The sequence below is a fragment of the Arachis hypogaea genome, chromosome 15 (assembly GCF_003086295.3).
Source record: "Arachis hypogaea cultivar Tifrunner chromosome 15, arahy.Tifrunner.gnm2.J5K5, whole genome shotgun sequence".
Taxonomy (NCBI): domain Eukaryota; kingdom Viridiplantae; phylum Streptophyta; class Magnoliopsida; order Fabales; family Fabaceae; genus Arachis; species Arachis hypogaea.
In genome coordinates this window covers 17,776,940-17,790,721 of record NC_092050.1, presented here as the reverse complement: position 1 = coordinate 17,790,721, position 13,782 = coordinate 17,776,940, and the positions used below count along the sequence as shown (strand labels likewise).

The 13,782-nt window shown below is 33.9% G+C and overlaps 3 protein-coding genes across 3 annotated transcripts; all 3 read left to right on the top strand.

Annotated features, from left to right (window-relative positions):
- Nucleotides 1-2,735: 2,735 nt before the first annotated feature.
- On the top strand, nt 2,736-4,389 carry LOC112749763 (ethylene-responsive transcription factor ERF021). The gene has a single exon (XM_025798133.3). The coding sequence runs from the start codon at nt 2,930-2,932 to the stop codon at nt 3,500-3,502; it is 573 nt and encodes a 190-aa protein (XP_025653918.1). The 5' UTR covers nt 2,736-2,929; the 3' UTR covers nt 3,503-4,389.
- Nucleotides 4,390-5,302: 913 nt separating this feature from the next.
- Nucleotides 5,303-6,750, top strand: LOC112749762 (uncharacterized). Its single transcript, XM_025798132.2, has 5 exons — nt 5,303-5,820; nt 5,887-6,001; nt 6,087-6,168; nt 6,276-6,327; nt 6,434-6,750. The coding sequence occupies exons 1-5, from the start codon at nt 5,488-5,490 to the stop codon at nt 6,494-6,496; spliced, it is 645 nt and encodes a 214-aa protein (XP_025653917.1). The 5' UTR covers nt 5,303-5,487; the 3' UTR covers nt 6,497-6,750.
- Nucleotides 6,751-7,461: 711 nt separating this feature from the next.
- Nucleotides 7,462-11,325, top strand: LOC112749761 (peptidyl-prolyl cis-trans isomerase FKBP53). Its single transcript, XM_025798131.2, has 11 exons — nt 7,462-7,899; nt 8,090-8,163; nt 8,415-8,650; nt 8,753-8,892; nt 9,143-9,497; nt 9,677-9,835; nt 10,192-10,438; nt 10,560-10,647; nt 10,735-10,776; nt 10,853-10,901; nt 10,980-11,325. Exons 1-11 carry the CDS (start codon nt 7,887-7,889, stop codon nt 11,059-11,061), a joined length of 1,485 nt encoding a protein of 494 aa, XP_025653916.1. The 5' UTR covers nt 7,462-7,886; the 3' UTR covers nt 11,062-11,325.
- The last annotated feature ends 2,457 nt before the right edge of the window (nt 11,326-13,782 follow it).

Genomic DNA, 13,782 nt, shown 5'->3' with positions numbered 1-13,782 from the left:
TTGTTGGACAATATGATTATGTAATCAAGGTCTCATTGAGTCTATGGTCATGTCCTAATTTTTACACATTAAACAATATTAAACCACCTAAACTTTGGTCGTATATTTATTCTTTTTTGAAATTACATTTCGTAAGTTATTTTAATCATTCGACTGGTTAATTATTAGTAAATTGTTGACTAAATTTTCATTTTGGTCCCTAAGATTCACGCGATTATCTATTTTGGTATCCGAAATTCAAAATTATCTATAGTGGTGTCCCGAATTCAAATCCGGACATCAATTTGGTCCCTCAATCTTTCAAATTATGAGTTAGCAAATGAAGTGTTGAGATGACACTCTCCTTACCACGCTGGACGCTGTAATAGCTAGCTGACGTGGCTTAATTTGTATTTGTACTCAATGTGATCCCTAGAACCCAAATTCCAATCCTCCTCCTCCTCCTCCTCCTCCTCCTCCTCCTCCTTATTATTATTATTACTACCACTGTCGCCTCCCTCCTCCTCTTCGTTCTCTTCCTCTATCGTCGCAACCGCACCGCCCCTTCCACTATCAGAGACGACTCCAAGCCTCCACCGCCGCTCTTACTCCATTCTTTATCGTGACACCAACTCCTTTTCTTCTCCACTCGGCCATGGTGGCTTCAACACCATCTTCTCTGGCACCTTCCCTCCTTCGGCAAAAACCCCTGTCGCAGTGAAGCTCATGGACCCCACAACAACCTCGCAGTAAGGTGAGCGCGAGTTCCACAATAAGCTCTTCTTCGCCTCCGTACTCTGCCAATCCCCCTACGTCATCGCTGCCATGGGATTCTAATCAACCCAAAAGGACGTTGTTTCCTCCTCGTCTACGTCCTCGTGATAAACAGAAACCTTCAAGACGCTCTATTGCATAAAAAGTGTCTTAAACTCGTGTAGTGGAACAAGGGTTTCTTTGTTGCATTGGACATAGCAAAATGTGTTATTTGCTTTTATAGTTGTGGTCCCCTTTGATTCAGAGTAATATTAAGCTTAGGAATATTTTTTTTTTATAGTTGTGGCCCCGTTTGAAATCGAATCCTAATTTGGATATTTTAGACCATGGGAGTGATTTTGAGAAGCAAAAGAGGGGTTTTTGGAGTGTGATGGTGGTAGGTTTGTTGTTGTTGTTAATAATTGTGAAATGAAAAAGAAGAATAAGACAAGAAGAAGGAGAAAGGAGGATGAAGAAGATTAGAATTAAGATTTCAGCGACTATATTGAGTACAAATACAAATTAAATTACGTCAGCTAGTTGTTGCAACATCCAACATGACAAAAAAAATATCATCTTAACACTCCATTTGCTGACTTATTATCTGAAAAAGTCGAAAGACTAAATTGATACTCGAATCTAAATCTGGAGCATTATTGTAGAAATTTTAAATTTTAAAAATTAAAATAGATAATTACGTAAATTTTAAAGATCAAAATAGAGATTTAGTCGTCAACTATTACTATTTATTAAAGCGTCATATTAAAATACAAAAATTCTCTTTTAAATTTTAGCTACCATAAATGAAAATGAAAACCACATACAAGCTGCCAAACGAACAATTCCTCTTTAAACTGTGCAAATATTACAGAGTTAAAAGTTAGATTCAAAGTAAAAATATTATCATGACGCTATTACTATAATATTAATTTATTATTGACTAATTAATGGTGGTTAGAGTTAGAGTGTAAGTCTACCTGATATATTATTCAAATTAAGTTGAGTGATTCAATTATTATTATTATTATTAAATTGATAATAGATATCTTAAAAATACTAGTTAATAAACAGATAAAGATGATAATTTTAAAACCTAATACATTAAAAAGATCTGAATTCTTTCTTTTTCCTCTTTTTATTTTCAACAGGTCAGCTTACACAGTTCTTAAAATTGTTCTTTATTTATTGTGAATTGTGATATCTCATATATATCCTAATTCTAGCTAATAAGCTAATTAAGAGCAATATAAATTTTTGAATGATCTCACAATCTTAATACGTGACGTCATTTCAAAGTTTCTACTAGCAAAAAAGATTTGCCGATTCAGTATCCAAGCAAGAAGATAATAGAATAGACCCAAGACAAATGGGCCAGTGCTTGAAGAAAGAGAGGTGACATTAGTGTTCTTTGCTTGCATAATAATATATACATATATATAATATCCCATTGCTGATTTAAGATTTCCAAGAAAAAAAAAAGAGACTCACAAGGGTTCTCTGAATTTGGATTAGTGGTCTTCCGAAACCCATGCCACCTAAGTTCTCAAAACGCGTTCTTAAACAGAGCCAAACTCTTTTACTACCCATGTTATTAATAAAAAATACTAACAATTAAATTATATGTACACAAAATATCAATTATTAAACCAGTTATTAATATAAAAATATGTAAAAATATCAAAAAAAATATATATATATATATATATATATATATAATAATTTATTTAATAATTAATTTTAATTTTTGGTAAATATATAATAATTTTTTTATTTTATTCTGTATTTCTTCTTTATCCAAATCCTTAATTTCGAGTTCAATAGTTGGCGCACACACATGTCATACTCTCGTTAATATTAATATTATTCAATTCAATTAATCCAATGGATATCAAGCAGTACCAGGAGGAGCATAGATACATAGATTTTGTTTGAAACAATAAGCAGATATATTAAATTAATTGAGGAAATTAAAGTAATATCTGAAATCCCTGTCTCTCACTCGTGCAGCTACGAGGAAGCTCAGTGAAGAGGCTCATAATCCTGCCACGTTTCAATTTGAAATGCACGCACATGAATGCCTGCCTATAAATACCAATATCTGGCACACACTAACTTTCACATTAATTACTATATAGTAATTCTTGAATTAAAACTATATACTATAATCTTTCATACCTTATAGTACCACATTTTGTGCATGGACATGCCTTCTTCAAGTTCCAACCATCACAACCCTACCGGCCCTGCTACTTCTCCCTACAGAGGTGTCCGCAAGAGGAAATGGGGCAAATGGGTCTCCGAAATCCGCGAGCCGGGGACCAAGACTCGGATATGGCTCGGCAGCTTCGAGACACCTGAGATGGCGGCCGCGGCCTATGACGTCGCGGCCCTTCACTTCAGGGGCCGCGACGCCAGGCTTAACTTCCCCGAGCTCACGGCCACCCTCCCGCGCCCTCTCAGCAACAATGCCGACCACATACGAATGGCCGCGCACGAGGCTGCCCTCAGGCTTAGGACTAACACTGTATCGGTTGAGCCAGGTGATAATATTTTATCGCCGGGCTCGGCCGCTGCAGTGCCGGTCACGGTGAGACTATCCCCAACGCAGATTCAAGCCATCAATGACTCCCCTTTGGACTCACCCAAGTCGTGGATGCAAATGCCGGACACATTCATGATGGATGATTCAATGATGTTTGCAAATAATGGGTATGATCAAACTTTTGATGAGGAAAATGTGCAGTGGAATGATTCTCTTTGGGATCCTTAGATGGATAATTCTCATTAAGGTTCAGGATTATTATTTATTCAGGGTAAGGATGATATTTAATATAACTTATAGTATATGGTATATAGTACAATTTAATTGGTCTTAGGTATAATAGTAGTAATATAATGTATTATTATTGGGAGCTACTTGTATTGAATTAAATATTTTAGGTGACGTATTAATATTTGAGTAAGGGTGGAGGATGACAGCAACTCCATTTGATTTATGCGGTGACTTTAATGACCTGATGAATAAGGTGGAATTGAAGAAGAAAATCAGAATTTTGAAGTCATTGCTTCCTATTGTTTTCATTTCTTCCTTTATTTCAGGAATTGAATGAAGAAAACATAAGAAACAGGGAGCTTTGTTTAGTGGTAGTTGGATTTAATTACTGCAAAACATAGGCAGTGGTTTACAGCTAAATTAAAATTGATGATCTTGAAGCATAGGCATACCATGTGGAGATGCATGTGTGCGTTATGGCAAATTTGATTAACTGAGATGATGGAGAAGAATAATTAATCATCCATCAGAACATATATATGTTACTACTGTTTCATTTAGAATTGAATTAAATTTGCAATTGTTTTGAGGGAATGCCATTTGTAACTCTTGCCACACAAAGTAAGGCAGTGTTTTTGGAGGGTCCCATTTATGTAACTATCAAAGTAGGTAGTGCTTTGGGGTAGTGAAAACAAAAACATATATTTATTATTATTAAGAGTTTATTGAGTGTTATAATGTTATGTATTGTATTGTATTATAGTGGAGGAGACCCCAATGTCACAAAATTGTTTTGCTGGCTGTGTTTCATAGGCCTGTGGTGTCATTTGTTTAATCATCATATTCTATTGTTTAAATAAAGGTATTGGAATTCCATTTGTCAAGTAGATGAAGCACTACTTAGATTTTTTTGTTTCATGAGATCATTTCTTGTGCCAGTATTTGATCTTGTTACTCTCTCATTACTTTCATGCTATTCTATATTTGGCAGCCTTTTCTTTTTTGTCTCCTAAATTATAAGGTTACCGAATTTGAGTCATATATATTAATTAATTATTATTAATAAATTAAATTTAATATTTAAAATTCATCGACAACATATACTTATTTGGTATTTGGGATCAAATTTAATATTGGATAAATACTCTTGTATTTTTTTAAATATTTAAAAAAGAAAATAAAAAAATTGAATATAAAAAGTTAACAAATAAAATACTCAAATAGGCACGACTGTTTTTCTTTATTTATTTATTTTTTTTTTTTACAAAATAGGTGAAAGATGGTAGATTTTCAACTTGTTTATAGAGCATGATCTAACTTTTTCAGATATTCCGGTCACCTTCAAAATATATAATTTGGTCGATGAGATATTTTGCATTCTTTTTCAGCAGATTAATGTAATCGTTATTCAGGTAAAGATGTCTTAAAGCAAAAATAATAATTAAAAATTATGACATAATTTAACATGTTTAACTACCTTATTTAGTATAATATGTATTGATATTTTAGTTATATTTTTATATAAAAATATGATATTTTATTATTTTTGAACAGAAAAAAAATTATAGTAAACATTTACATGTAATTGAACGATAATTTAGTCAAATTTGTTAAATCAAGTAACCATTCTCAAATATCAACGACGGATCGGAGTTCTATTAAGAGTTTGTCGTTGACCAATAAATTCATATATGAACAAGACGAGACTTGAACATGTAATAGTTGAACATGTTTTCAACTTTATTTATTTGTTGGCCCCTCTTTTTTTTTTTTTTAAAATATGGTATAGGTGAGAAAGAAAGAATATTGTTTGGGCTATGAGTTCTCTCCAATGTTGGGCTTATGAGTATTGCTTATAATGGACCACAAGTCCAAAAAAAAGAGAAAGAAAAAGAAAAAGAAAAAAGCTTGGAGAATTCAAAGGAATTTAGTACCTCATAAACGAAATCTATGGAGGAAGTGAAGAAGTGTGGACCATAAAAATGTCGATGATCATTTCCAGTTGGAGTTCCACACGTTTCGCGGCATGGTCTCCAACTTCACCATGTTCATCTTCTTCCACAAATCCTCTTCTCAACTCAGTTAACAATGCATCTTCCCTTTTACCATCAAGAACAAGAAAATTGAAAGCTCTCATCAGTAAGGCTATTGAGAAGAATCAATCTCCCACAGTAGCAGTGGACTCAGCTGCAGATGTTGTGAGGAATTTCTATGGCGGAATCAATTCCCGCGACCTCGATTCTGTGGAGGACCTTATTGCCCTCAATTGTGTCTACGAAGACCTCGTGTTTCCCCGTCCCTTTGTTGGTCGTAAGGTAATTTCACTTTCAAGTTGTTGTATGATTTAGGAATTAGGGTTTATTATCTCTTGTATTGTGCAGGAGATTCTAGAATTCTTTAGACATTTCACGAACGCAACCAGCACGGATCTGCAGTTCGTGATTGATGATTTGTCCACTAACGACCACTCCTCCGTTGGGGTCACATGGCATTTAGGTCCCTTCTCATATTCTTCTAATTTCAACTATATTTGCTTCTTTAATTGTTGTATTATTCATTTCACTGTTTGAAATGGTTGCAGAGTGGAAGGGAAAACCTTTTCCCTTTAGCAGAGGATGCAGTTTTTATCGTTTGGAGGTTATCAATGGCAACAAACAAATAACGTAATTCAGAATTTCAGATAGATACATTCATTAGCTACCTTACATTAATCAACTCATTGTTTGGAATTTTTATGATTGATCTCAAGTTATGGTTTTTCTGAAAACAGATATGGACGAGACTGTGTTGAACCTGCAATCAAGCCAGGGGATGCAGCTTTGGTATGTGTATTTTTTATTTTGTTCATTCCAATTATAGTTTTCTATTAATGAACCGAGTTTGATTGAGTTGCAAAAATAATATTTCTGTAATGTAATATGAATGCAGGCAATAATCAGGGCTGTGACATGGCTTCTGCAACAGTTTCCTCAGTTAGTAGATCGCTTATAGTGTGATAAAGTTGAAACTACATTATTTTTAGGATATACACAATTACCATGTTAATTTGATTGTACTTGGATACTTGAATTGGGTATCCATAAGATTTGGTTTACCCAAGATTTTAGGAAGGAATTAAAAGAGATGTATATAAAAATCATCCAAGTTATATCTGTGATTGAGAGACTCACATGTATATGTAATATGCAATATTATTATAGGTGGTGTTATAATGCACAGGGGTACGGTACTTATATTTCAATCAATCTTCTTGTTCATCTTATTTTAATGGCTACCTGACATTGTAACAATATTTTTACAACAATAAATAAAATAGATAGTCAACAAGTTCACTTTATTTACCTTCTCTTCTGAGGTGGAAACCGAGGCATTAAAGTTTCGAAGATGATAAATGGCAATTTCTGACAAGAATGAATCTGGATATTAGGGTCAAGTAAACAGAAGAACTGATTGAATTCTTCAGTGTAAGTTACAAAAAGAATAAGCATACAAAGTTAATCGGAACATGTCGTACTCGGCTGTAACTCAATCTATATAAAATACTAGGGTAATGTAAAAAAGTAAAAAACAAATGTATTTTTTTATTCTTATTTTTAAATTCCAAGATGTAAATGGTACGGCCAAAGTTTTTATATTTTATTGGAGAATTTATATAACAAGTATGTACATAATACCTGCATTACGGAAATCGAAATTAAAACACTTTAATAATCAAACATGTATGACTAATTTATTATCATAATATAACCAACTTGATTGGTCAAGCAGTCAATTTTCTTATGTGTGTAAGTGTAAGACATAATATATGTTAGTATTTTAGTTATTATATTCACATAAAAACATTTTTATAGGGATAGTTATTAATAAACAAATATGAAAAATACTATTTGTTAAAATATTGGTTGTTAAAACGCGTGCTTGGTTGTTAAGAGCCAAAATGATGTTTTTTTTTTCTCATTGTATCATTCACTCCAGCAAACAACAGGCTAATGATTAATTGGTCCTGAATCGAAGATAGGATTCGAAGTCTTGATATTTGTTTAAATAGACTAATAAGCTATTCGTTAGATCAACCCAATTTTGCTAGCCAAAATGATGTTTATTATAAAGGGTGTATTGAATAAATATTTTTGCACATGTCATAATTTTTGGTCTAAGACACTAAAAAAATTGTAATTGGGCGAATATTCGAAGTTAGGCCCATGAGTGTAGGTATAGGTGTCCGTTTCGGTGGACTAGGGTGCTGCTGATTTGTGGTGACTGGTGAGTGCTGACTAGGGTTAGTCGCATTCCCTTTTGAATTCTTAATAAGTATATAGGGGTCGGGAATCAAAGTTGAATTGGACACTGTTTGAGTTTGGTACCAACAACAACAACAACAATGGGATTCTGGGGTTAGTCACCTTCCTCTCCAATTTCACTCTCAACTTTGCAATCACCAAACCTTCTTAGTTACTTACTTACTTACTAACTGGAATACTGGACTTTATTCAAACATTTCAGCTGCATTGCATCTTTCATTCCTTCATTCATGGATAACACCTTAACCTATTCATACTTTTCTCTTTTCTTTTCTTTGGTTAGGGATTGAAGTTAAGCCCGGGAAGCCATATCCTTATCATGCAGACAACATCCAGGGAAAGCTTCATGTCACTCACGTCTGTATCATTTAATTCGCTCTTTTCTTTCAAATATATAGAATTCTAGGTTTGTTTTGTTAGTTATTGATTTCTACTGCCTTTAGATAATGATAATAGCAATAATTGAGTGAGACACTTGACAGTATGATATGAATCTAGCACTTTATGCATTGTTGGATTTTGATATCTTTCTGAGCCTGATTAAAAATTTTAGTGTTAGTAATAATTAGTTTCCTTGTGTCTTCTTTCTTTGTTGCTCTAAATTCCAGGCTACACTAGGCATTGGTTCATCCAATGAGAAAACCATTCTTCAGTGTTCTTCTGGACACAAAAGTCCAATTTTCTTGTGTTCATTGCTACCGAATAAGATTGAGTCTTGCCCCTTGAATCTCGAGTTTGGTGATGATGACTTAGTGGCTTTCTCCGTCATTGGACCACAAAGCATCCATCTTTCTGGTTATTTTGTCGCAGATGATGGGGATGACCTTAGGGATGACTATGAATAGTATCCTTTTAAAGAACTTCAGTATTTTTTTTTTATTTTATTGTGCTACATTTCAAATTTCTTTTAACTATATTCTGTATTTTCCTTACTACAATGTTAAAGTGATTCATTCCCAGAGGATGTTGAGGGAACCGATACAGAGGATTCATCTGATTATGATACTGAAGGTGAATATGATGATGACTACACAGATGATAGTGATATGGAAATGTACCGATCTTCGCATGTCCCAAATAGTGGAGGTATTGATTAGTTGATTGCATTATTATTGATTTTTCTGCCTTTTCCCCTTGTGTTGTTTTTTTTTTCTTGTTTATTTTTTTTTAAATCATTATCTAGTGTTCTAATTGATGCTCATACAAAGTAATAGCAATTATTCTGTATTGCGGCATGAACCTTCTTGTTTATTCGCGTATTCATTCATGTCTGTTTGCAAGTAGCAAAGACAGTTGCATTTTTATTATTATTGGCTAATTGCATTTAATTATACAGTTAGAATTGAGGAAATAGTGGACGATGAAATGCCTGAAAATGAAGAAGATCCAGATCAGAAATTGAAGAAAAAGAAACAGGAAGCTCAGATGAAAGAGAAAGTTAACAAAATGTCTCCAATTAGGGGTGAGACTGGCCATCCTGTTTCGGAAAGTGAAGAAGATGATATGGAAAGTGAAGATGAGGATGGTTTTCCAATTTCTGCTGCTGAGAAAGTTAAATTTGAAGTTAAAGGAAACAATGCACATAAGACAGCTGAGGAGGCTGGCAAAAATGCAGAAGATGTTAATAATTCTCCAAGCTTAAAACGGAAAGTCGAAAGTGCCGATGGAGATGAACCGCAGCAGCAAGACAGGTGAGATGGATCTACTGATTTAGTGACGTCTTACATCTTCCATCTTCCTTGTGCCAACCAGCCTTTGGTTTTCTTAAAAAGGCTCACTGACAAAGAACACTTTGTGCCTTCTGTTTAATTTATACTGACTGTTTTGCACTTCTTTTTCTCTCCTGATAATGATTTCACATAATTTTCAGGAAAAAGAAGAAGAAAAAGAACAAGTTGAAAGAACCTGGTAAAGGGGAAAGTGCTCAGGCACCTGGCAAAAGCATGATGACTGCTACACCAGATGGAAAACATCCAGAGGAGAAGGAAGTTAAGACTACAGAAGTGCATGATGAAAAACCATCCAATGAGTAAGAATTTTCATATGAATAACTACAGTATCACTGTATCAGTCATACTACACAGTTTTTCATGTTGAAGATATATCATTGAAATATTTTAATCTACAATATGATGTTTTTTTGGGCTAAACTCTCATGATACCCGGCAACTATTTTTATTGCATATAATACCTTGTAAATTGAGTTTTCATTTTCATTTGATATCCTTATTTTCTGTAAATTCGAATTCAATAGGATAACAACTTGTTCAGTATTGTTTTCAATGTTTGAGCATTTAGGATGCTAAATTTCCTCACTTGTGTATTTCCCTCTTCACATTATATATTGTGGTGCTAACTATTTGGATGTGTGGTATTTGTTGGCAGGGAGCTTGTTGAGAAGAAAAAGAAAAACAAAAAGAAGAACAAGGCTAAAGAGCCCCTTGGAGGAGAAGCAACTCCAAATCAAATTGATAAACCTGTTGAAAATAAGCTGTCTGCCTCAGAGAAAAAAGGAAAGAAACAAGAGACGGAAGCGAAGCCATCTCAAGTGAGAACCTTTCCAAATGGGTTGGTTATTGAGGAGATATCTATGGGTAAGCCAGATGGCAAAAGAGCAGCTCCTGGAAAGAAGGTTAACATCCTCTACTGATTGAGTTGGTTGAACTTGCACAAATTACTACTGTAGACTAATGTTATTCAACCTATTTTCCAATGCAATCTCTTTTAATGGGGAATCAATTGTTTGGTTTCAGGTCAGTGTTAAATATATTGGCAAGCTGCAGAAAAATGGGAAAATATTTGACTCGAATGTTGGAAGGGCACCCTTTAAATTTCACCTTGGTATATGCAAATTCAGTTGATTTTGTTTTAATTTGCATGGATTTCCTTTCTACATATGCATTTACCTATTTTATCCTGTGATTGCAGGTGTAGGACAAGTCATTAAGGGATGGGATATTGGTGTCAATGGTAAGTTATAATATAGATCTGTGTAGTTAATTTATAATTAATATCTTGAACTCTTATTGTATTTTTTTTGGCTCAGGGATGAGGGTTGGGGACAAAAGAAGAATCACAGTTCCACCATCTATGGGGTATGAACTTCTGTTCAGTAACTTCGTTTCTTTCTTCTTCACTCTTATTGCTAAGTGTCTTGTTTTATGTTTTTACAGATATGGTGACAGACGGGTTGGAAGTATACCACCAAATTCGTGGCTTGTGTTTGATGTTGAGTTAATTAATGTTGATCGCTGACTTCAACTTTTTGGTCCTTCATATTCAATCTTCTCAGACTGGGAGAAATATTAAAGTTCACATGATACATTCATATCGAGAGTTTTAGCATTAGAGCACAATTTTGTAGGAAATTTTGGATTCATAAGAAGGGTTTAATTTTTGTTTTAATTTGAAGTAAGGAGATTCAAGACCAAATATAATGAAAGAAAAGGATTGTGAAAATTGTGGCAAAAGATATGTATTATTACATTTAATTAATCAACTACTTTTTATTGGGAATTATTATCATTGTTCGCAAAATTTTCAGTTTTTATATTATCCGACGCTGCAAATTCTCAGAAGAAAATTTTAAAAAATGTATAATTCATAATATGAGAATGACAATTCTAATTTAAAAGAACTCTCATTAAAGCTTCTATCTATGACAGAATTTAATCATTCTTTATTTCTTCTAATCGTCTTGATATATACTACTTGTTAAACAAATTTTCAGAAACTCTAAGCGATGCATTAAAACATTGCTTGGGTTAAAAATACAAGAACAACAATCAAACCAAGAGTCTCAATGTTCAAAAAGAAATAAAGAAGCTAAGGTATTAGAGACCGTGACACAATAATTGTAAATATTTAGTGATTATGACACCACAATAGACTCCATGTTTCCAACAACGAAAAGGATGCAAGTGAATCACAGCTGTTATTATCTATTGATAGTTTCTGCAGTGAGTGATGTTGGTCATCCATTTGGAATTCTAATTCTCTACAACCCTAATACTTGAGGCAACTCATTGCATGTGTTTAATGGCAACGCAGTAAAGGAGGTAGCACTGATGAGAGTAACATTAATGAATATAAACAATGTCATTGATGCTAACATAATAATATTTACAATTGTTTCAACTCAATTCCAAATTAACTACAATCAAATAATATCAGAAAACTTCTCCTTCTTCCAAATCTTCACTAAGAAAGTTGTTGTCTTCAAAATCCTCTTCCTTAAGAACCAAACCTGTGAGGTTCTTCATCAATGGGTTTTCCTTTGTGCAATAATGTGTCAGTGAATGGCCACACAAGTTTTCCAAATCCTGAAAGGACTTGAAAGCATCATCAAAGAAAATTGTTCTCTCCATTTTCTGCATCATCTCCCTTTGTTTCTTCCTTTGCAAGCAAACTCTGTTCTGTTGTGCAGCTTCATTGGTTTTCTTCTTCTCCAATATCAATTTAGCTTTGGCAATAGCAATTGACAAATCTGAACCAGAAAATTGTTTCCTTTTCTGCCCTGCATTCGATTTCAAAGGCTTTGAATTTGGTTTTGGCTCTTCTTTCTCTAGCTTGTTTTCCTTCTCAGCTAGCCATCTTCCCTCCAAATTCCTCCACTTTGTCTCAAAAAGATCGCTTAACTTCGCGGCAGTTTGATGAACCTCATGCCCCGAAGGGTACTGGGACATGACATTACGAAACACCGTTCTTATATCAGCGGCAAATTGATCAGTTTTGTTGTACAAATTGTTCCATAGCTTCCGCTGAACCCTCTCCAAATCCATCAAAGCCTTTCCTTTCTTGAAATACACTCCGTCTGGATGAACCAATAACCCTCTCAGTGTTACTGAACACTGCATATTCTTGAATCCATCCATACCCGAAGAACTTAGTTTATTCTTCTCTTCACGTTCCTTTACGGCATCAGCATCAGTAGTACCCTTCTTCATCCTTGAATTTTCTTCACTCTTTTCTACCTTAGCTCTCTTGTTGGCACGAGAATCAAGAACAATGCTGTTACGGTTGTTGTTGTTGTTGTCGTTGAACCGATGAACATGGCTGAATAATATTGAAGAAGAAAAAACTCTTTTTTCGGGTACCCTTTTATTGGCAGCATCTGAAGATTTCTTGGGCACTGTAGAATAAGGATTCGCAGGAACAAAGGTTGAAGACTTTGTAACAGAAAACATGGTAGTTAATAGAATGCAACTCTAGTAGAGGATTGTTGACTAGGTGAGAAGGAAAAAACCCTATGAAGTGAAGTGAACTGAAGATTTATGTTTTTGTTAAAGTTGCTTGGAACACAAGAAAATTGAGAAGTCTAGGTTTCTTAATTAAGTAGTCAATTTTTTACTAAAAAAACTAAAGAAAATTAATTTTTGGGCTAAAAGATCAAGTTTGAGCTAATTTTTTTAATAGATTATTGAGTTAAAATTTGAAATATTTTGGTTAAAACTTAAAAAAATTGGGTTAAATTGTTAAAATTATTGTAAAACACACTGCATATTCTTGAATTCATCCATACCCGAAGAACTTAGTTTATTCTTCTCTTCACGTTCCTTTATGGCATCAGTAGTAGTACCCTTCTTTATCCTTGAATTTTCTTCACTCTTCTCCACCTTAGCTCTCTTGTTGGCACGAGAATCAAGAACAATGCTGTTACCGTTGTTGTCGTTGAATCGATGAACATGGCTGAATAATGTTGAAGAGGAAAAAACTCTTTTTTCGGTTACACTTTTGTTGGCAGCATCTAAAGATTTGTTGGGCATTGTAGAATAAGGATTCGGAGGAACAAATGTTAAAGACTTTGGAACAGAAAATATGGTAGTTAATAGAATGCAACTCTATTAGAGGATTGTTGATTAGGTGAGAAGGAAAAAACTATGAAGTGAAGTGAAGAGTTTATGTTTTGTTAAAGTTGCTTGAAACACAAGAAATTAAGAAGGCTAGGTTTCTTAATTAAAATCGAAGATATTACAA